Genomic DNA, 23,559 nt, shown 5'->3' on the forward strand with positions numbered 1-23,559 from the left:
ACCGACACCATTCTGGAGCATGGACCATGGACTTTACCCTGGCTCTGATGGTACGCCCCGGGTGTCCAGAAGGGCCATTGGGCAGGTGGTTGCCACTGTTGCTGCCATGGTGCCGGGTATGGTTGGTGACTGCACCGGGACCTGGACCTTCTGCTCCACGATCTGCTAGATTGAGCTGAGTCCACCTCCGACTCATAGGTCTCCGAATAAGACTACCATGGAGGAGCAGTCCCCTGGGTCGCCAACAAACGACGACTCGAATCCAGGGAGCGGTGCGCTTCCTGCGTTTGTCCAGGCAGTGCCGGAGATGGAGACTGACGGGCCATCATGGTTGGCTTACCCCTGGAGTGGAACAGGGGGTGTGCAGTCGCCAGAGATTTGTCCCTCCTTTGGGGGGAGGACAGCACCTGGAGGCGCATCAGGTCTGTTGCCGCCTCGAACGCCTCCAGTGTCGATGGTGGTTGTATGTCCACCAGATGGTCCGGGGACCGAGGAGGCTTCGGACTCTACTGGACCCCAGCCGGGGCAGGAGTTGACAAAACCCTGGGTGGAAATGAGGCGGAGGCAGTCTGTCCCGAGCCACTCACGGACAGCGCCAGACCCTTAGGTTTCAAGGGGCGGGTGATCGGTTCCTCACCAGCCTCCTCTTCTTTACAGGCACTGGAGATGGAGAATGGTGCCGAACTGAGGCTGACACCCTTGGCCCAAGTAGCGGCAGTACCGGTGGGCTTTAGAGTCCTTAGCCGGGCCCGTTTCGCATGCCGTTGGCACCAGAGCGCTGCGCACTGATGAGGATGTGCTCAGTGCCGGGTCGTTGGGTCGGATTGCAGTCTCAGAGCCTCCTCCATGAGCAGGAGTTTTAGTCTCTGCTCTCTGTCCTTAAGGGTTCTTGGGTAGAAACCCTTGCAAATGCGGCACTTGTCCTTTTGGTGAGTCTCACCATGGCACTGCAGGCAAGACGAATAAGGATCACTCTTGGGCATAAACTTTCCACAGGACTCACAGAGTTTAAACCCCGGAGACCAGGGCATACCCCCGAAGGGAAAATGAACTATCTAACAAACCACTACTAACTATACGAAAAAGTATAACTCTAGAGAATAACTACTGAACTATGTACAGTAAGAAGAAAGACACTGCTAAGGCGCTTGCTGTAAGAGCGAGCAAAGTTCCAGCTAGCCGTCACAGGCGGTAAGAGGAAACTGAGGGGTGGGGGGTCGGTGGGGCCCGATATCTGGTGTCGTGAAGGCACCACTCCAAGGGGCGCCCAGGCTGACCCTACGGACGCTGCTAGGGGAAAAATCTTCCAGCTGGCATGCATGCGGCGCGCATACACCTGCTTGGAATGGACATGAACAATCACTCGAAGGATCTACAGCTGCTACGTGAGCCTTCCACACATACCCTGTCCCTGCTTCCAACCCTTGTTTCAGCCCCACTCTGGCCTGCCTCCAGCCCTTGCTCCAGCCTTGCCTCCTCTCCACTCCAATCTAGCCTTTGTCATCCCCTTAACATTCCTCCTCAATAAGGGAGCCAGATTCGCCTGGTCAGCCAATGTGCAGACTGCGTTTTATCACCTGAAAGGAGTCTTTACATCCACTCCTATCCTAAACCACCCAGACCCCACTTGGGCCTTCATCACTGAAACGGATGCCTCACACTTTGCAACGGGTGCAGTCTTTTCTCGATTCACAGGTCCCCACCAGCTACTTCACCTCTGTGCCCTTTTCTCCCAGAAACTGATGCCCACAGAGAAAAAATGACACTAGGACAAGAACTCCTGACTATAAGGGCTGCCTTTGAAGAGTTGCACACCTCTTTGAGGCGGCCCATGCACCCGCGCAGACCAATCAAAAAACCTAGAGCACCTACAGACAGCTTAACGGTTAAGCAAATGCCAGATCCATTGGGTGCCTTTTCTATCCAGATTCAATTTTACAATCCCGTACCACTCGTGGATTAAGAATGGGAAAGCAGACCTGTCCCACAAGGGTGAGCACCACAAAGTAGAGGAAGAAGCTCTTTCAACTGTTATCAAACCCCCCCAGTTTAATCAGAGGAACAGGCGAGGGCCATCTGATGATCACTATCTGCTCTCTGCTCCCCAGCAACCCATTGGCAGCGCCGATCTGCCAGTCCCTGGAAAACTCGGGCACCTCCCTTGAGTCAAGCTTCCTTCTACAGCAAGACCTTCTCTACCATGGGGATAGCCTTTACATTCCTGAAGGAAAGCCCCAACTCCAAGTATTGAGGTTATGCCACAACTCCCCCATGACAGGACATTTTTGGGCAGTTTAAGACCGGAAACCTGATTTCCAGGTATTTCTCGTGGCCAACCTTATGGAAAGACATCAAGGACTACATTAGGATGTGTGATCTCTGTGCCCACACTAAAAGACCACACAAGACCAGTGGGCTTTCTCCATTCTCTTCCCACACCTATATGTCCATAGTCCATCCTCTCAATTGACTTCATTGTGGAGCTGCCCCACTCCCAAGGGCACTCGATATTCCCGACAGTTGTGGAATTCCTGACAAAAACGGTCCATTTGAACCCTGCTGTATGCTTCCATCAGCCTGTGAAACAGCACAGCAATTCTTGGAACATGCCCGCATACCTAAACACATCATTTCTGATCAGGGTGCCCAATTTGTTTCCTGGTTCTGACAGGACTTCCTCCACCTTCCTGGCATCAAGACCCTCATTTCAACTGCTTATCACCCTCAGACTTACTCTGAACGGAAATGTCAACCAGACACTGAAACAGTCTCTCTCATGTTTTTTGAATTTCCACCAACATGACTGGGTTCTCCTATTGCCAGGCCGAATTCGCTTACAATATTGCAACCCACGTCTCCACCCGGCAAAGCCCATTCTCCGTGAACTCTGATTTTCAACCTTGGTTTCACCCTGAACTATGAGAAGGCTCCCCTGTTCCAGCAGCCACACACTGGGTCTTCCCTCTCCAACAAATTCATCAGGAGCTCATGGAGTATTTGGTGGCTGCCAACAAGTCTCATAACAGCTATGCTGATAGACATCAGCAAGTAACCCCGGACTTAAACATAGGGTACACGATGGGGCTTCCCACCCAGAACTTGGTCAACCCATCCCTCTGCCAACCTTGACCATACGTGCTTCAACCCCTTTCAGATGACCCAGAAAATAAATCCAGTGAGTTCAAACTCCAGCTCCCAAAGTCCGTCAAGAGCTACCCAGTCTTTCATGTCGTCTTTCCCAAACCATTCCTTAACAACCCCTTCCTCAGACAGATGGATCCACTGCCATCACCAATAATGGCCAGGGGGGAGGAAGAATGCGAGGTCCATCAAATCCTTGATTCCCGACAGGTCAGAGGTAAGATCCAGTACTTAGTTGACTGCAAGGAATATAGGCCAGAGGAGCAATCCTGGGAGACCACAGAAAACATCCATGCCCACATCCTGTTACAGGAATTTCACCAACAGTACCATGACAAACCAGGGCCAAGGGCCCCTAGAAGTAGCCCTAGGGGAGAGGGTACTATCAGGAGAACAGCTAGTTCCCAGCATGGTTGCTAGGCAACCCAGCAAGCTCTGTTTGGCCCAGTGAGCCTGCTCCAAAGAGTCAAGCTTCCTGACTGGGCAGGAGAGCCTGCGGCCTGCTACTTGAGCTTGCGGGGGCAGCTGCACAGCTGCTGCTCCATGTGTACCACACCCACAGCTGTGCTTGCCCTGCTCCTGCTTCCAGCCCTAGCTCCGGTCCCGTTCCAGCCATGCCTCCTGTCTGCTCCAGTCCAGTCTTTGCCTCCCAGTTCTGCCCCGGTCCTGAATCCAGTTTAAACCTTTAGCTTGGCTTCTCAACCCCGACTTCAGCTTCAACCTCAGCCTGGTACCTAACTCCTGGATATACACTTGCAGTGGCAGTTCAGAGAAGTGGCAACAACCATAGAAGGTCCAGCTGCACCTATTGAGTAGGCTGCCCACACTCTGGTAGCTTACACTTGGGTTCCTAAATTGGGCACTTTTGAAACTTTTACCCTCTGTTATTAGGACAGTGATTCTTTTTCCTTTAAAGTCAATAGCAAAATTCCTATTGGCTGCAGTGGTGCAGGATCAGACTATTTCTTCATTGCTAAAAATATCACAAAACAAAGTTTAGTTGTACATCCGCCTCAGTACTAATATGTGACCTGCATTAACTTTAAGGAGAGTCACAAGTACAGCCAGAGAAGAAAAGTTCCTAAAGAGATACACAAACACACTACTGAAAAGAAAGTCAGACACGAAGCATGCACAGGACTGGTTTAAGGCTATTTGGAGCCATAGACACACCCATCACAGGGCTGCCACATATGCCATCTAAGGGGTGAGTGTCAGGCCCTTCATGCAGGCTGGGACCACACTCCTCTCTAGAGCACTGCTTCCTGTTTCAAGTGGTCTGAGGTCTGTCCCACAGAAGCCTCAGCCCCATGCATCCCTCTGTGCAGGGTTGTCTGCCTACACCACCCCAGCAAAGCCAGAATAATAACAGTGATAGTGGCAGGCCTCCCACTAACCCATACACACTCCTCTGTTGGGTGGTCTTGGCAGCTCCCCCCCCCCCCGAGAACAGAAGGTAGGAATGGGGCAGTTAGCAACTCTTACAATTACTGTTTCAGACTAAGTGCAAACTCAGGAAGTCATCATTACTGCATCAATTACACATTTTAAAGGTTTTCTTCACAACAAGCGCAAGAAACATTTTTTAAATGAAATCACAGGATTTAAGAACCCAGGGACCTAAACTTGTACCTATAGTGCACGTATGCATTCAATTTGGCCCTGAATGGACAGTAACTGATTGTTTAGCTTATACAGAAAGGAGAATAGATGGCCAGTGGGAATTACTGAAAGCTTGTTTCTTATTTCTAAAAATTTTCGACTTTCTATTAGCTTTAACCATCCTCTCACTTTCCCATTTCTCATTCATTACATGAATTTTCAACCTGGGTCCCATGAACAGGTGTCAGTAGATGGCAACCACCCTGGGCCTTTCTATATTGTTAGAAAGATCTTTCTAAATTGACAGGAAGATCTTGGCTACATGGGAAGAAGAGGAGGGAAAAGGGATGTCAATATGGTACAAGTTGAGAAGCACTGATTTATTACATCAGCTTGTTGCATCATGTCTTAAATTAGCCACCAATTCTGTATCTGTGCAGGCAAACCCATGTGGAGTCTCATTTAGCCTGAATATACTCTGAAGCAGGGGCCATGGCTTCCTTTCTTTGCATAATGTCTAGCAAACTGCCTGACTGGGACCTCCAGGCATTATCGTAATAGAAATAATATTAAGACAAACAGTATAAAATCAGCAGCTTTGAAGCAAATGCAAATGTTCCTGTGTAAAACTATAGCAACTGATGGTTTTCAGAAGTGTTCTGAAAAATTTTAAAAGTGGATATATCCATATTTTATATTCAACCGTGGAATTCAATTTTCAGCCAGTTTTTTAATTTTAAGTCCAGTCTGTTTAGCTATTCAGCTTTTTTAATGTAAACATCTTTTCCTTCCTGATTAGTGTCATGTCCAGTAACTGCTGACAAAAATATAGATCAGAGCATGGTTTTAATTTGATACTGTAGAATGATATAGATTCTTCTTATACTCTTACATGCCTTTATATATATGTGTAAGAAGAATCTATATCATTCTACAGTATCGATGTAGGATTTTCTTATTTTAACACTAACTAGCTATTTATACTGATGTCAGAGGAATTAACTCTGTGTATTCCCTAGATTCCAATCATAGAATCATAGAATATCAGGGTTGGAAGGGACCTCAGGAGGTCATCTAGTCCAATCCCCTGCTCAAAGCAGGACCAATCCCCAATTAAATCATCCCAGCCAGGGCTTTGTCAAGCCTGACCTTAAAAACTTCTAAGGAAGGAGATTCTACCACCTCCCTAGGTAATGCATTCCAGTGTTTCACCACCCTCCTAGTGAAGAAGTTTTTCCTAATATCCAACCTAAACCTCCCCCACGGCAACTTGAGACCATTACTCCTTGTCCTGTCCGCTTCTACCACTGAGAATAGTCTAGAACCATCCTCTCTGGAACCACCTCTCAGGTGGTTGAAAGCAGCTATCAAATCCCCCCTCATTCTTCTCTTCTGCAGACTAAACAATCCCAGTTCCCTCAGCCTCTCCTCATAACTCATGTGTTCCAGACCCCTAATCATTTTTGTTGCTCTTCGCTGGACTCTCTCCAATTTATGCACATCCTTCTTGTAGTGTGGGGCCCAAAACTGGACACAGTACTCCAGATGAGGCCTCATCAATGTCGAATAGAGGGGAACGATCATGTCCCTTGATCTGCTCGCTATGCCCCTACTTATACATCCCAAAATGCCATTGGCCTTCTTGGCAACAAGGGCACACTGCTGACTCATATCCAGCTTCTCGTCCACTGTCACCCCTAGGTCCTTTTCCGCAGAACTGCTGCCTAGCCATTCGGTCCCTAGTCTGTAGCTGTGCATTGGGTTCTTCCGTCCTAAGTGCAGGACCCTGCACTTATCCTTATTGAACCTCATCAGATTTCTTTTGGCCCAATCCTCCAATTTGTCTAGGTCCCTCTGTATCCTATTCCTGCCCTCCAGTGTATCAACTACTCCTCCCAGTTTAGTATCATCCGCAAATTTGCTGAGAGTGCAATCCACACCATCCTCCAGATCATTTATGAAGATATTGAGCAAAACCGGCCCCAGGACCGACCCCTGGGGCACTCCACTTGACACCGGCTGCCAACTAGACATGGAGCCATTGATCACTACCTGTTGAGCCCAACAATCTAGCCAACTTTCTACCCACCTTATAGTGCATTCATCCAGCCCGTACTACTTTAACTTGCTGACAAGAATACTGTGGGAGACCGTGTCAAAAGCTTTGCTAAAGTCAAGAAACAATACATCCACTGCTTTCCCTTCATCCACAGAACCAGTAATCTCATCATAGAAGGCGATTAGATTAGTCAGGCATGACCTTCCCTTGGTGAATCCACTCGTTTCTAATAAAGTTCCTACAGTATGTATGTAGTTTATAAGAGCAATAATATTAATGTGCAGTAATTCAGTTAAATTAAGATTTCCAGTACGTTGCTTTACACAGGACTTGGGTACTGTGGCATCTGAGCTATCTTAGCAAACAAGAGAGTCTATTTACGCTTGCATGGAGCTCCAACTTCTGTCTTTGACTACATTCCTGTTTTATGATGGCCATCATAATACCTCACACTTACTTAATAGTACACAGGGCTGAAGGATCCTTTCACCAGTGACAAGAATGAAGTATTCCATAGAAACTGGGGGGAGCTTAAGCCTTCAATTCTGCACACAAAAAAATCAACTTTTCATTTGAAAAAGTTTCTGTGATTGTGAAGGCAACCTTCCAAATACAAGAATATAAACCCACTGCAGTATTGTCTTCCTGAGTTTGTAGACCGATACCTAACTCCACTGCCTCTGTGGTTTTCATAGCTCTGACAAGCAGCTAAATGAAATTAAGATTGTCACTGCTGCTACCCAGGAACTTGTGGGCAGTAGCATGAAAAACTATACAGATGCATACAGTCCAGTTTCACATTCTTATTGTTTAGGAAAGCTCTAAGTGACAGCATAGGCAGATATTGTAGACTACATTAATGGAGACTAAAAACCCAAAATATGAGGCTGGAAAAACAACAGAGTAGCAAAAATGCTCTGTCCTATCCTTTCTCACAGGAGACTTTAGAGAGGGAAAAGAAAGCTCCTTTGCCCCTACCTGAGCTAGATGGGGATAGAGATTCACAGGTATCTGACACCTACTAGCCAGGAGCTGATGGAACCCCCAACCAGAAATTTGAAACAATCCTTTGGCAGGACTGGTAGCACCCTTCCTAGCAGCTGGGGAGAATGGACAACTTATGTTGACAAATGGCTGCTCCCAACAAGAGTCTTTAGAGTTAAGAAAGCTACCCATAATGGGCTTCAGTAGACCTATAATCTATTTCTTCTCTCGTGGCCATGATCTACCCAGGATTAAATGAGCACTCCATACAGTCATATTTGCTTATGTTGTGACCATTACACAACTGATTGAGGTACTCAAGACATTGTAGGTGAAAATCTCCTCCAGAATTTGACTTTTTTGATACTTGTTTAAGACTTGGAACTCAGAAGTAAACAATTTCAACCAATTTTTCTGAGCATATACGTGCGTGTGCACACACTCACACACAAAACTCAAGATGAGTAATCTTCCTCACACTTGGTATATTTTATCAGCTACTACAGTAAAAGACTACCACTGAAATAATTCTTTTTTCTACAACCAAGTCAAGAGAGGTTACAAGATTCTTTTTTAACAAATACACTGGAAAACATTTTTGATCTATTTGTACTCATGACACAGCCTAAGACTTTTAGATCATATCAAATATCATTACAGTCATAGCCCTTTAAACTTGAACTGAAAAGTTCCTCATCTAATGCAGAACAAGAATCTGATCGATAGACTTATCCCACTTCCAACGCCCTTCTTTTTGAAAGCATCAGAAGAGCCGGCAACCAATTTATCAGATTAATCTGGTATATGTTTTCAAAGTTTCTTTATTGATTAATGCACTTGCTCTCTCTCTATCCATTTCCCTAAGGCAGACTTCTTGTTGCAATGCCTGTTTAGCCTGTAATAAATAAGAATGATTGAGGAGAAAAACTAGGTGGACCTTCTAGAATTGTCAGAGGGAAGCACACTGGTTTCCCTTCCTAATGTGAAAAGCAGCCAATTAGTCAACTATAGTACAGCCATCACATATGAAACATTAGAAGTGTTTTTGTAAGCATTTCCAGGAAACAGATGATTTACTAATGCATTCTCTTTCACAAAAGTATTGTCTCATTCCCAACAGTGTTCTACTGGAGCAGTGGATTCTGTCTGTTCTGACTTAGCTGTGTTGTCTGACCCCATAAATATACTGGAGGACACAGTCTTTCCCCAAGGCTTACCTTCTGAAACAGTTTTTTTTTAATTCTCCACGATTGAGAGATGCTAAAAGGCATACGTTCAATATATGGCTGAAGGAGCTGTAGTTTGTTTCAAAATAGAATTAGCATGGTATTTCTTCTCTCCACTATAGAGAAAATCCACCAAACATTATGGTGAATTTGTCAACCAGCAGGTACTGTTCCCTGATGGATAGAATTGGTTGTACCTCTAGTCTCTTCAGACTGACATAATTCTGGAGCAAAAACTGATTTAGCTTTTAATTGACATCAGTTTCATAAAATAGGAAAACATATCCCTGGGCAGCTTCTTCCATAGTTTAAGTAATCCAATATTGTTAGAAAGTAAGTTGTCTAAAAAACCAAAGTATTATTAGCTGGTATGTCTTGGTTCCCAAGATCCCTATCACTACTGCATAGCTAATATTCCTCCATTAGAATTTTTTTGTAAATCATACCTTTCTACATTAACCCTTTTTCCTTATTATGACAGATACAGACCAGTTGCAGAAAAACAAATCCAACACATGCATATTATACAATATATTTTACCAATAACTAACATTGTTCAGAGTATCTAACGATGAATTGCAGACATCTTACCTCGCCAAATGCACCTCTTCCAATTACTTTTATAATTTCAAAGTCATCTCGATGAAGTTGCATTTCCTTCACCAATTGTGTAAATGGTTTTGCTGTTAAAAAAGTAAAAATTAAAATTATAACGCATGGAAGTATAACAAATTAAAAATGAAATATCTACAGTTCTATGTCAAAGTTACTTTTAGAACTTTGGCTTTTCATCAAGAACATATGTTTAAAATATAAACATAAGCAACCCAAGAAAGATCTAGAAAATTAAGATGTAAAATACTGATTACACAGTGTACATCTACAGAATAATTTCAAACCTTTTTTAATAGAGATTATTTTTGCATTCCCCCTCTATCAACCATACACATACAAGGACATTTATTTAGTTCTCTAAAAATTATATGAAAATGTTGGAAATTTTTGCTTATGTTGACAGCTGATCGTAGGAGTAATAATGGAATTAGTCGGGCACTTAAATATTATCATAAAGCAGTCTATTGCCCTGTTGATAAAGAGCAGCCAGCACAAACACCCAAAAGTGCTCTGTAGGTTACTGTTTAAGTACTGACATAGAATACACATGCATACGAGGTTAGTTCACTGAAGATTTTATAATTTGATTCATCAACCAAGGATAAGCAAGTTTATACAGGGCATGAGTTTTCTTAAATATTTCAGGAATTACGTATTGTTTCAGTGGGGAAGGTTAACGTTAAAGTTAAGTCAACTCTACTGGTAAACCAAGAAGAAAATTCAGTACACTATTTAGTCATCACACGGAAAGGAACCTTATTCAAAATGGTCTAACTTCACTTGCAATGATCAACTCAACCACCACAAGCTAAATTTTTATAACCCACTTTCAGAGGACAGGTGCATACCGCACTCAAGTTATCTTCTCCCAGAATGCATGTGTCTGCTTTAGAACTTAGGCTTTGAGCTTTTGGCTCTTTTCTTCTATCAACAGTTATGGTGACTTGATTGGGGTCCCTGTTGGGATCTAGCTTTGAAGTCTGTAGCTTAGGAGTTAACCTGTGATCCCTAGACATACTCCCTTGATTTTTCTTACTTGTCCTCCATGAACACTAAAACATTCAGCTACACCAGGGGTTCAGGACCACACAGGGGGTCCGAGGTTATTACATGGGGGGGCGGGGGTCATGAACTGTCAGCCTCCACCCCAAACCCCACTTTTTAACCAGCATTTATAATGGTGTTAAATATATAAAAAATGTTTTTAATTTATGGGGGGGGGGTGTCGCACTCAGAGGGTTGCTATGTGAAAGGGGTCACCAGTACAAAAGTTTGAGAACTACTGAGCTACACTATATGTAGGAGATTCCCCCCCCCACTCCCCCGTAATGTAGAATACCGATATTAAAGGGATTCCTTGCATTGTGCATACATGAGGATCCAAGTTCTAGATAATAGGCTCTGTATTTTCACCATTTAACCTGGTAAGTATTAAGAAAAGAAAGACAAAGAAAGGAGAGAAAAAGTTTAACTTGGTGCTGACTGGACTATGAAAGAACTACTTGAGGTCGTCTAGAGATTTTATTACTGTCTCCGCTTTAATTTGTAAAAGATAAAATTTCCCTTCTTTCCATCACACCATAAAACACACTTTATTGGTAATTATTAGACATAGAAATTTCAACCCCAACAAAACTTATTTTCACCTGTAACAGGATGAAGCACCACACATCAACTATCACTGGTTTTGACTGAGCCCAGACTCAGATTTAGCTGTAAAAAGCTGACACCACAGCGTAAGTAATGAGCTAATAACCCAAACAGAATTCCTTAGAGGAAAAGGTGGCTGCAGTAGATGATAGTTTTGTGTCCAGAATCTGAAATCTGACAAATATGTAGGATGAGCACAGATCTGAAAGTCCCAATTGCAGATTATAGTACTGTAGTTAGGTTTAACCAAGGAAAACCAAATTCTCAAACCAAAAATTGATCTACTGTCTAATAAAATAAGAGAAAATCTCTCTATTGGAGAACTGCTAAATTCCCCTGTTGGTACCTGGGACAACTCTGTGTAGAAAAGTTGGATGTTTTTACCCATAGCCACCACCTCCATTCAGTTTGATGGTACTACCCCTTTTTCTAAACAAGGAAACTGAGGATCAGAACCCTCAATTCACAATTCTACTGATATGTACCTCCGCATGAGACAAATATCTAGAACAACACATCCTGATCTCAATTGGGGCTGGTAGACACTACCGTAAACACAGTTCAAGGGGCAATTCCTCAGCAAAACTCCACTGAAGTCAATGGAGCTAAACCAATTCACATCAGCTGAGGATCTGAACCAATAAGTAGTAGTACTGATAATTTTAAAAACTGCAGCAAGCTGGAGATCTAATGCATGAAGGTTCTTCTGCAAGATTCTTCACTGACTATTTGCCTCTCCTGCTGAAAAATGAACCTCCACTTATTTAAATAATACATCCTGGAGCTCTGGTCTAAGGTTATTATTTGGTACCAGCAGAACTCAGATCACTGTGGGAAGACAGTTATATTTTTTACTATGGACACTATTCAGTTTGAGAACATATTACAATGGTTGGTAAAGAATTTGGACAAACATACTCCAGCAGCAGACTAACCAACGTAAGAAAAGCTGTCTGTAACATCATTAAGAATTTTCTTGGAAAGTTATTTTATTGCTTTATTTTCGACTAGAACGTTGTTTATATCTGCATGTACCTTTGCTTTTATGTTGGATTGCACACTAGTTATTTCTTTATGATATTAAATTGAAATATCTTCCAATTTTCTTGTCTTGGTTCTACTTTTACATGTTTTTAGTGCCCCATCCCCCCCAGGGATGTGATTTAGTAGCATGCATATGCCTGGTAAGATTAGGAGATGAGTAGGAACTTGTTCTGTAATGTATGGTTAGGTTGCCTCCACTGTACTCATCAGGATGATGCATTGTGACATACCAACCACTGTGCTATTTTTATTATTGAAAAGATCTTTAGGCTTTTTCATTCATAGGCCACAACGCATGTTACAAAGGAAGGCAAGTGTCAATCTCCATTCTATAAATAGGGAAACCGATAAGAGTTCTCTCTATAGATCTGGTATGAGTTAAGTGCACTGTTCTACTTTTTTATATCTAATTTTGATTACGTAAATTGGAAATGGGCTTATGATAAATATTGAAATAAAGGTAATACATTATGAAGTATTTCATATCATTAAATGGTAGCATGAATTATGGTATGGATTACTAACTTTTGTTACTCATATTGCTGTCAGGGTGGCATTATCTGGACTGTTTATGCATGAATGTATTTTTAAGCCTTTGTAAAGGGTGACCAGAACTTGAGATGTGCACTCTATATACTATAAAGTTTGAATAAATATATTTCTTCCCTCCCTCAAACTGTTGCCCAATTATTTTATTTATATAAATAAATAAGAGTGTGTGTGTATGTATCACCTAGGAGGCCTAGCTGTGGATCAGGATCCCACTGTGCTAGGTGCTGTACAAACACAGAATAAAAAAAAAAGTCCCCATCCCAAGGAGTTCACAATCTAAGAACAGAGACAGATGGATATTTATTCAGAGAGATGGGGGAGCACAAAAGATGTACCTATGTTTTGATATCCAATAAGTAATAGGTGTCTTTTATGAGGTCTTGTAGGAGAAGGCATTAAATTTCAGAAAATAAGTCATATATGCTTTCAGACCATAACACATACTACATATTTTTATTGATATTGTCATAAATGTATGAGTATGATAATCCTAACATACCCTACTTTCAAGTTAAACAACTTTTCCATCACACATACCATTATCCACTTCCCCCCCACACCAGAGAATTTCAAGGAATTTTCTTTCCTTCCTTCTTAGAATTATAGGAGATTAGGGTTAGAAGAGACCTCAGGAGGTCATCTAGTCCAACCCCCTGCTCAAAGCAGGACCAACCCCAGCTAAATCATCCCAACCAGGGCTTTGTCAAGCCGGGCCTTAAAAACCTTTAAGGAAGGAGATTCCACCACCTCCCTAAGTAACTCATTCCAGTGCTTCGCCACCTTCCTAGTGAAATAGTTTTTCCTAATATCCAACCTAGACCTCCTGCACAGCAACTTGAGACCATTGCTCCTTGTTCTGTCTTCACTGAGACCAGCCTAACTCCATCCTATTTGGAACCCCCCTTCAGGTAGCTGAAGGCTGTTATCAAATCCTCCCTCACTCTTCTCTTCCATTAGGGGTTGTCTACACTTACCAGAGATCAATGCATTGCTGGCCGCTTTAGCGGGTCTAGTGAAGACCTGCTAAATCGACCGCAGATCGTTCTCCCATCAACTCCTGTATTACACGTGAATGAGAAGCGCAAGGGGAGTCGATGGAAGAGCATCTCCCGTTGACATAGCATAGTTTGGACCCCGTGGTAAGTAGATCTAAGAATGTCGACTTCAGCTATGTAGCTGAAATTGCATAACTAGACTGATCTCCACCCGTAGCGCAGACAAGGCCTCAGCCTCTCCTCGTAAGTCATGTGCCCCAGCCCCCTAATCATTTTCATTGCCCTCCACTGGACTCTCTCCCTTTTTGTTCCCTTCCTTTCTGTATTGGGGAGGGGGCAAAACTGGATGCAGTACTCTGGATGTGGCATCATCAGTGTTGAATATAGGGGAATAATCATTTCCCTTGATCTGGTGGCAATGCGCCTACTAATGCAGCCCCATATGCCGTTAGCCTTCTGGGCAACAAGGGCACACTGTTGATTCATATCGAGCTTCTCGTCCACCGTAATCCCCAGGTCCTTTTCTGCAGAGCTGCTGCTTAGCCAGTCCATCACCAGCCTGTAGCAGTGCATGGGATTCTTCCATCCTAAGTGCAGGACTCTTGTCCTTGTTGAACCTGATACGATTTCTTTTGGCCCAAACCTCTAATTTGTCTAGGTCACTCTGGACCCTATCGCTCCCCTCCAGTATATCTACCTCTTCCCCAAGCTTAGTGTCGTCTGCAAGTTTGCTGAGGGTGCAATCCATCCCATCATCCAGATCATTAAATGAAGACGTTTAACAAAACTGGACCCAGGACTGACCCCTGGGGCACTCCACTTGATACTGGTTGCCAACTAGACATCAAGCCATTGATCACTTCCCATTGAGCTCGACGATCTAGCCAGCTTTCTATCTACCTTATAGTCCATTCATCCAGTCCATACTACTTTAACTTGCTGGCAAGAATACTATGGGAGACCGCATCAAAAGCTTTGCTAAAGTCAAGGTATATCACGTCCACCACTTTCCCCATACCCACAGAGCCAGTTATCTCATCACAGAAGGCAATCAGGTTGGTCAGGCATGACTTGCCCGTGGTGAATCCATGCTGACTGTTCCTGACCACCTTCCTCTCCTCCAAATGCTTCAAAATGGATTCCTTGAGGATTTGCTCCATGAATTTTCCAGGGACCGAGGTGGGGCTGACTGGTCTGTAATTCCCCGGATTCTCCTCCTTCCCACCCACCCCCCCCTTTTTTTTTTAAAAAGAAGATGGACACTGTATTTGCCTTTTTCCAATTGTCCCGGACCTCCCCGACCACCACAAGTTTTCAAAGATAATGGCCAATGGCTCTGCAATCTCAGACAACTCTCTCAGCACCCTTGGATGTATTGTATCTGGCCCCATGGACTTGTGCATGTCCAGCTTTTCTAAATAGTCCTTAACCTGTTCTTTCACCACTGAGGGCTGCTCACCCCCTCCCCATACTGTGCTGCCCAATGTAGCAGTCTGGGAGCTGACTTTGTCTGTGAAGACCAAGGCAAAAAAAGCATTGAGTACTTCAGGTTTTTCCATACCATCTGTCACTAGGTTGCCTCCCCCACTCAGTAAGGGTCCCGCAATTTCCCTGACCTCCTTGTTGCTAACATACCTTGCCCTACTATAACCATTTAAGCAGCTATTTCTTGTTTGTGCAAAAAGGAAATGTAGCTTGAGGAAATGAAATGCACTTTCAGATGCTGTGAACATGGGGATGTGGTTTAAGTTATTCAGAGTTGGTAAATTTTTAAGTAGATTCAAAGTAGCAACTTTTGAGAATTGTTTCGGCAAGGTACACCACACAAAATTAGCAGCAAACTAAAAAAAGTAAAGTTTTTTTTTTTATTATACTAATCTAATTTTAACAATCCCAGCAAATCCATCTAAAGAATTTTTCAACCTTTTCAGTTATAGAAGAATATATTTTCATTTTCTCCTTTACACAAAGTATGGTGGAGTATTGTGAGAAAATCAAAATTCATGTCACAAAGTATACGGTTGATACAGAAAGTAGGTGCATATCTAAAACAAGGATCTTGTAACAAAGTTTCAGAAACCATATTCAACTTACAATAGTAACACCCCACAGTCTGATTTGTCTGAACTTAAGCTCACCTGCCTGCTTCTTCACCACACTCCTTATACCATCTACCTAGAGAAATAAACCTAAGTGTGCTTGGCACCATGAAAGACAAGTAGAAAGCCCTTTTCCAGAGGAGTTTATAGCCTAAAGAAATAGGACACAAATCAGAGATACACACCAGAAAATATAAAGGATGTTTCCGTCTTTGGGCCTTTCATTGGGGGGTGTTTTTGAAGGGGAAGGATGAAGAGGATATGGAAACATTTTTACTTAAACTCCCTTAACTTTTCTTCATTCTTGACTTCAAGAATGTAGGTTCCTGTTTGCCCTCACTGCACCCTTTCAAAAGAAACAACAACATTCCTGTGATATTGCTATTAGTACAATACTCAGACAGGTTTAACAAGTTACAGTATGTATACATGTATCCCGGGCTTGAAAAATGTATCCACCACTTGGGAGCCCAAGACCAGCTTACTATTCAGGGTGAAAAATACCTGCTCCTCCTCATTCCCTCTCACCAATCTACTCCTTCTGCAATTTAAAGAAATAAACCTGTACTGTATTTAATTGCATAGTGTCAATCAGAGCTCCAATATATTTTACAAAGTGTAACTGTTTCTTTTATTTCTTAGCTGACTTTATTATTGGAAAGGGGGAAAAAAAAAGTATTGTGGTATATCTTTTTCTGTGATTTTATCTTGTGTTCTCTTTTCTCTCCCTCTCTTCCTTTGCCCCATATATTACTTTTTCCCCTAAACTGTATTGTGTCCTCTGCTCCCTCCTCCCATATCCCCCCGTTATTTGCTGACTGTCCCACGTACTCCTCAACCCACTTGTTATATACACAAACACCGTATTCTAATTTTCTGGTTGATCCCACAATGTTTTTCATACACCATGCCCTGTCCGCTATCCACTCGAACATATACAGTATAAGTCTTGAAAAAATGTATCAGACAGCTAGAGCTAAAGCACTAGTCTAAGGGGCCTTACTGTCCAAGAGCAATGCCCATTTTTTATCGTCTATTGCAGAAGCACCTGGAGACCCTGGTCCTATGGTGCTAGGCACCAACAAACAAAGACATGGTTCCTCATGCCCTTTTCTCAGCAGTAGTGGATGAGAGGACTGTAACTTTGGGGTATGCTTGGATTTCTACCCCAACTTTTATAGCCTTCTTTTAGTAAGTGTCTGATAAATTAAAAGCCCTCCCCCTCTGGCTGACAGAGGGAAAGAGAGACAGATCCTATCTTCTCGCTGAATTTTCTTCCCTCCAGCCACAAAGCCTCCAGGCTGCTGCACAGGGTCTTTATTAATCTACTCCTCTACTGACCTCTTGTTTTTCCATTTCTTACTTAAGGAAAGAAGTAGTGCCTGCCTCTGATTTCCCATCATTTTCCAAAGCTGCAGCAGAGTCAAACCGACTAGACTCTGCCTACAGGGTTCTGAAGAACTGCAGTGAAGATTATCCATTTCCACCCTCCGCTTTCCAGAGCCCGAGTAATAGCCATGGCTCTGAAAGGACATTTTAATACAACTTGCTTATATCAAAAAGTATATTGCAATTCATCTCTGAATTGGGAATTTCACTGACTACTTATTTATGTTAATCACACTGATTGAAATTGAAATTCAAATAAAATACTCCACTGACAGCAGAAATGATTACGTTCCTCTGGATATCAATTAGTAGCACTTCCTGCAATCACCTATAATATTTACTAGATTATCAGAAGTAATCAACTACTAACTGAATTTATAAAGTCACTGGTTATTTCTGGAATATAATTTTCCGATTGAAATAGCGTGGGCAGGAAAAATTGTTTAAGTTTCCATTAGGATGTGTTAAGGAAAGATTTGTTTTGAGTCCTGCCCAGTTTCAGGAAAGTCTTTTGAACGAGATGTAAAATGAAGTTCCTCACCATTTATGATCAAAACATCCCATGGCACTTTTCATAATCCCAATCACCTGATCAAATCACATTTGTGTTATTACATTCTGCTTACATGAAAACCCTATACAGATTCAAGTGGATATAGGATCATTCTTTACTTTTTGACCTAAACCATTATGTAATTTGCGGTGGGTTATTAAACAGATGCTGTATTTTACCTCAGAAGTGGCTGTGTGTCAGTGATGAGAGAAACTATTCTATATTTAAAGTCTGTATACCAGTTTACAGAAGAACTCTGGAATGAAAGATGCTATGTACACAAGATATAGTTATGGCCATGCTGGAGCAGAAGGCCATGTTATTAAAAAGTGGTCCAAAACAAAAAATATGGCCATCATGGCAGTAATCTCATAAGCAAAACTAATCAGATATGCTGGCAGAATCTCAAAGGTCAACATCAGACATTAAGTTTTCTTTCACCTTGACACAGCAACTATGTTCATTGCTATCTACTGAGTGCACTTTTTTGCACAAAAAACCTGTAATATCCATACACTGTAGCACCATGCAGAAGAAATTAATCTGCAGCAGTATCCTGGTATCTGCCAGCTTGCTAATGAACGATACTGCTGAACACTAACAGTTGGCTGCCTGCCTGCCCGCCCCATTCACTGCCTTCTACACCCAAAATGAAAAGAAATTGAGAAAGATCAAGAGTTATGCCAGCAAGTACTAAAGAATTAAAGATGGTTCTAAACAGTCAATGTAACAATATGCCAATTTAATTCCAGCCAAATCAATCTAGCTTCTTTTGGAGAATTGGACAGTAGCAGTATCAAAAGAAGGGGGAGGAAATAAGAACAACATTTTTGGCTTACTATACATAAGGACAAATGCCAATTGACTACTTGCTATATTATTTAAATGCACTAAATAGCAGATCACATAAGAAAAAATAATTGTTAGGGGACAAATAAATCACATGGGAGCCAGAAACACAACTGTATGTGGGAAAATAGCACGTACCTCAGATTTTTTTTTTTACCTGGGGTTGGCTCATGGAGTTTCACAGATAAAGTGCACTGCATAAGAAGCTTTTCATCGCGTTCACTTTATTCCATGGCAGTGATGCTCAATGGAGAAATGTATAAATTTAAAAAGAATTTATCTTCTTCTCTGTCTCAGACCCCAAGTTTTTAGATTTAAGTTTGTTTTGGAAAAAGGAACAATTATAACAGGACCAGGAACAAGATGATGTATAGTGGTCTGAGACTATAGGAAGCAATATGGCATTCCTGGCTGCACTAAACTAAGGCTATGGCTACACTACGAGGCTTTTAGCAACACAGCTGAGCTGCTAAAAGGCGCACAATGTAGCTGCTGTTTGTCGGCAGGAGAGCGCTCTCCTGCTGACAAAAAACTTCCACGCCCCACAAGCAGCAGCGGCTGACAAAAGTGCTGTGCACACCAGTGCTTTTCATCAGTAAAACTTTTATAATTCAGGGTGTGTGTTTTTTTTAACACCCCTGAAGGACAAAAGTTTTGCTGACGAAGTGCGAGTGTAGACAAACCCTACGAAAACCTGAAGGGCATAAAGACCCTTCTTGTGAGTTTGATGCAACCTCACAATGCTTAATCAATATGGATTCTTCACACACACACACACACACACACACACTTCAGTTTGTGAGCATTTAACTTAACACAAGAAGAAAGACTGAACAAGAAAGTCTACATTATTCTAATTAAGTGCTTGACAGAGAAAATTGACACCTACTAGCTTGAGGCAACTATAGAAGGAAGAAACTTCTACCCCAACCCTGATCAGATTCTAGACATCCGCTCTCTCCAACATGGCTGCTGAAGAATGGTGGCAGGGTGTTCCATTTCTCATATCTGCTTTTGGCTAGTCAACATCCAATGCCTTTGGAACTCACCATCAATTGCTGGAGAATAGGGACACTCCCTAGTTCTCCAGTCTCCACACCTCATAAAATAAAGAGCCTTCCCATTTGCCTCAATCCTTGCCTGGCTGCTTGTAAAAAAAAGGCCTTACTCCACACTTAGTCTTCTATACTATCCATATTTTGGGGAGAAAAGATGGGGGGGGGGGGGGAAATGTGTCCTCCATGAGAGAGTTCTACCCACTTGAACTGCTGACAGTTTTTCCAAACAGCACAAGTATGAAGTTTAGAAGGATTCTCAGTCGTCTTCCCATAAGATACTGAGCAGCAATTATAGAGCCAGAAAAGATTTCCAAGCATATAGTGGGGAGCACCTTCCAAAGGTACAGTGACGGTATGATCAGCTATTAGAGTTTCATGTCTACCTGTTCTATTCTGCACAGCATTTGTGAAAGCAAGGTGCTTAACAGACTGAACTGAGGCAGCCTGCGAGCCTTGCTGCAAACCACATAGTGATGCTGTGATTGTTGGGGATGCCGCCTGTACCAAGTGTGCAAGACAAATCAAAGATGCTTTGTATTCAGATTTCACAAACACAGAGCAGAATGGAGGTTGACTGAAGCTTGAAAGAGGCACAGTAAAATATTAGCATTTGATGCTTATTGTTTCTTGTGGTGGTGGTTGGAGGCAGCAAAATGGATCTGCCCTCCTATAACAGTGTTTACATTTATCATGGCTTTACATTTGTGATTTTTGGTGCAGACATTATGAGCAGAACTATTATCTTTTTTCTATTAGCTTTTTATTAATTTTTTAAAATACACAGAGAGAAAATAAAGTATACATCAGCTTCCCATAGTATATTAACTGTTTGCTACCGAACTTTAGTGATACTTGAAACATGGATATAATGTGGTTAAATATAAATTTATTTGTATAAACTGTATTACACCATTTACAAAGACAGAATTTATCAAAATCTAATTCAAGTAAAATTTTAAAATAAATAGATGCAAAATTAAGGAGGGGGGTAGAGACAGGAAAGGAAGGAAGTGATCAGAGAGGAGGGAGAGACAAGAAGGGGTCCCCTGGATTTAATAGGATCATTCAGATACTTCCAGGAAAGCATGCCATACCTGAGAATTTCTCTTTGGTATTTCTGTTACAGTATACAACTTGTTCCATGGTGACCAAGCTTACGAGGCCTATAGTCCTAAATTGTTGATCATTTTTTGGATTACCATTTTTATAGTACTAGTCTTTTAGCAATTAGTGCTCTGGTAAGCCCAAGATTTTCAAATTTATTCAACTGCCAATTAACATCCATTAGCTTTAAAATTACATGTTTAGCTTGTAACACAATTTTATTTGATAGGAAAAAATTAACTGCAGTTAAGTTCTACCCAAAACATACTGTCATAGGAGCATTCCCAGAGCATATGGATTAAGCTGGCGCTGTGACTCAGCAGGTGCTAGCATTTGACCAATTTAGTTTTGAACAGTCAGAGAGGAGTCCAATGATTTTCTGCTGAATTAATCTTAAATGGAGGCCCAAGGAACAGGACGGATCTTGAGGGTAAACCCAAGCATGCCTGATGATCTGTAAACATGCAGAAAAATGCTAAAAAACAACTTTATTTAAACACTCCAAACATACAGGCCTGCTGAAATAGGTAATGATGTAAAACCCCACATAAAAACAAGACATGGTTTCTGAGCCACAGGGACAGGAAGAAACTGGCATAGGATTTCTTTGTCTGGCTGTTCGACAGGGTTAGAATGCGTCACGGGAATACATAAGAGGAAGCAGGTGAGTATCAGGCAGTCCATTACGGGCTACTACGATCACACCACTATGCTGAGGAGCTGGTAACTGATGAACAGGGGCCTATGAATAGGATAATACAAGTTGCTTCTGGCCCTGCACATACTTCCTCAGAAGTTTACAGTGAACTCTTGTTCTTGCTGCTCTATTTGGCTACCATGATCGATATAGTCGGCCATTGCTTGAGTCTTCTTCACTAAGCTGACATTCAAAAAAAATTCAGTTTGTTCTTCACAAAGTAACTCTGTTAGAATCCCTTTGCAGTTTGTCTGAAGGCAGACACACAGATCTTCTCTTATTCTTCCAGTTTCAGGCTGGTTAAGCATTCTGTGTTCCAGCACACCTACTCCCTCTCCTGCTTTATGATACTGCAGTATTTCCTAGTCATAACCCTCTTGCAGAAGCAGTCACTGAAATGTAAAATAAGGAGCGGTTAATAGGCTTACTTATGGTACAGGCATCCATATCACAGAATATGGTAAAAGTTATTTAATTTTGAATTTTGGTGGTTTATTAGGCACTCTGTCCTTAGATGTGAAGTAGTAGGGATATAAATCTAAATATCTTCCAAGTTTTAAACTGACTTTTGGTGAAACTGGTTCAGAGGGGAATAGGAGCAACATGCATTCAGTACAAAGGATCTAACAGGTGAAAGATTTATGTCCAAGACTCCAATCAAGGGAAAGGAAGGACCTAATGAAGTGAGCAGGGGCAAGGATAATAAGTCTGCAGTTGAGCGACTCTCACAGATGGTAACAGTGAACACTTAGGGACTGGAAAAGTATAGGGTATGCCTACACAGGGATAAAAGCCCCTTGGTGTGGCCACAACTGGCTCAGGTCAGCTCATTCTGGCTTGTGGAGCTAAAATTGCTGTGTAGACATTCAGGCTTGGGCTGGAACCTGAACTCTGGGACCCTCCATCCTCACAAGGTACCAGAAAATGTCTACACAGTAGTTTTCAGCCCCAAAGCCTGAGCCCCATGAGCTGAGTCAGCTGAACTGGGCCAGTCACAGGTTTTTTATCCCCCATGTAGACATATCCATAGTGAGTTTCGGGGGGGGAGGGGGTGCGCAGATGAGGAAGTTAGCATTACCCAATAAATCTGATTGCCAACTAGAGCACTGGCGTTACCAAAGATGATATGAGATCACTCAAGAGAACCAGGGAAAAATTATAGCTCAAGTAGTATGCTCTCTGCTAGACTAAGGACACAGCCTTGTTGGCTGGCAGCGAGTTTGGACAAAACCATTATTCCACCCCTCTCTGCCTGTGGCTGATGTGGAGCAGCGTGCTATCAAGGAATGCTTATGCCTGTGTTTCCAGCAGAATGACATGTAATCACAGCTAGATATGAGCAGACAGCCAAACAGATGCACTAGTCTGATGTACAGGCTGACAGCTTCAGTGTAGTATACATGCCTGGGGGAGGGGAGACATGACACCTAATACGTATCTTATTGCAATTAAATACCCTTGTTTTGACTTTTTCTATACTTAATCATAGATAAGTACGGTCTGTAATCTGGGGGAAGAAGGGGGAGGGGAAGAAGGGCAAATGAGAAAGCTGCCAAACCCGAAGTGTCAGAGAGAGAAAAAAAAACGTTGCCACATGTACTGTTGCAGCGCCATGAATCTGGAGGGGGAGGATGCTTATGTCCTCTTACGAGGATGCAACCCCCAGTCATGGTGACATTCTTTAGGACGTCCAGCGCACAAGCATGAAAGAACATCAGTAATAATGAGAATAGAGAATATACCTTGTGTAGCAGTCCTCATCTTCTCCTTAGCTTGCTCATCCATAATCTCTAGAGTCCAAGATCCTAGGAGGAGGTCTTGTGATTCTGGAAGAGTCAAAAGGCATCTCCAGGTCCTGGTTCACCTCTGTGCTTCACATGGTTCTGAAAGGCAGCATTCTCCTCCCTCTATCTTGGTTCCTCAACAACCTGGTGCCAGATGC

At 42.5% G+C, this 23,559-nt stretch overlaps 1 protein-coding gene across 7 annotated transcripts in view; it reads right to left on the reverse strand.

Annotated features, from left to right (window-relative positions):
- The window catches only part of CDC42BPB (CDC42 binding protein kinase beta), a 131,991-nt gene that overhangs the window by 87,194 nt on the left and 21,238 nt on the right, over positions 1-23,559 (reverse strand). For all 7 annotated transcript variants that reach the window (XR_013346437.1, XR_013346436.1, XM_077819410.1 and 4 more), the window contains exon 2: positions 9,604-9,695. Coding sequence is in view for 5 of the 7 variants with exons in the window: in XM_077819410.1 (XP_077675536.1) it covers positions 9,604-9,695 (92 nt within the window). In the remaining 2 variants the exon portion in view is untranslated. The remainder of the gene's footprint in view (positions 1-9,603; positions 9,696-23,559) is intronic.

Source organism: Eretmochelys imbricata, chromosome 6 (assembly GCF_965152235.1).
Source record: "Eretmochelys imbricata isolate rEreImb1 chromosome 6, rEreImb1.hap1, whole genome shotgun sequence".
Taxonomy (NCBI): Eukaryota; Metazoa; Chordata; order Testudines; family Cheloniidae; genus Eretmochelys; species Eretmochelys imbricata.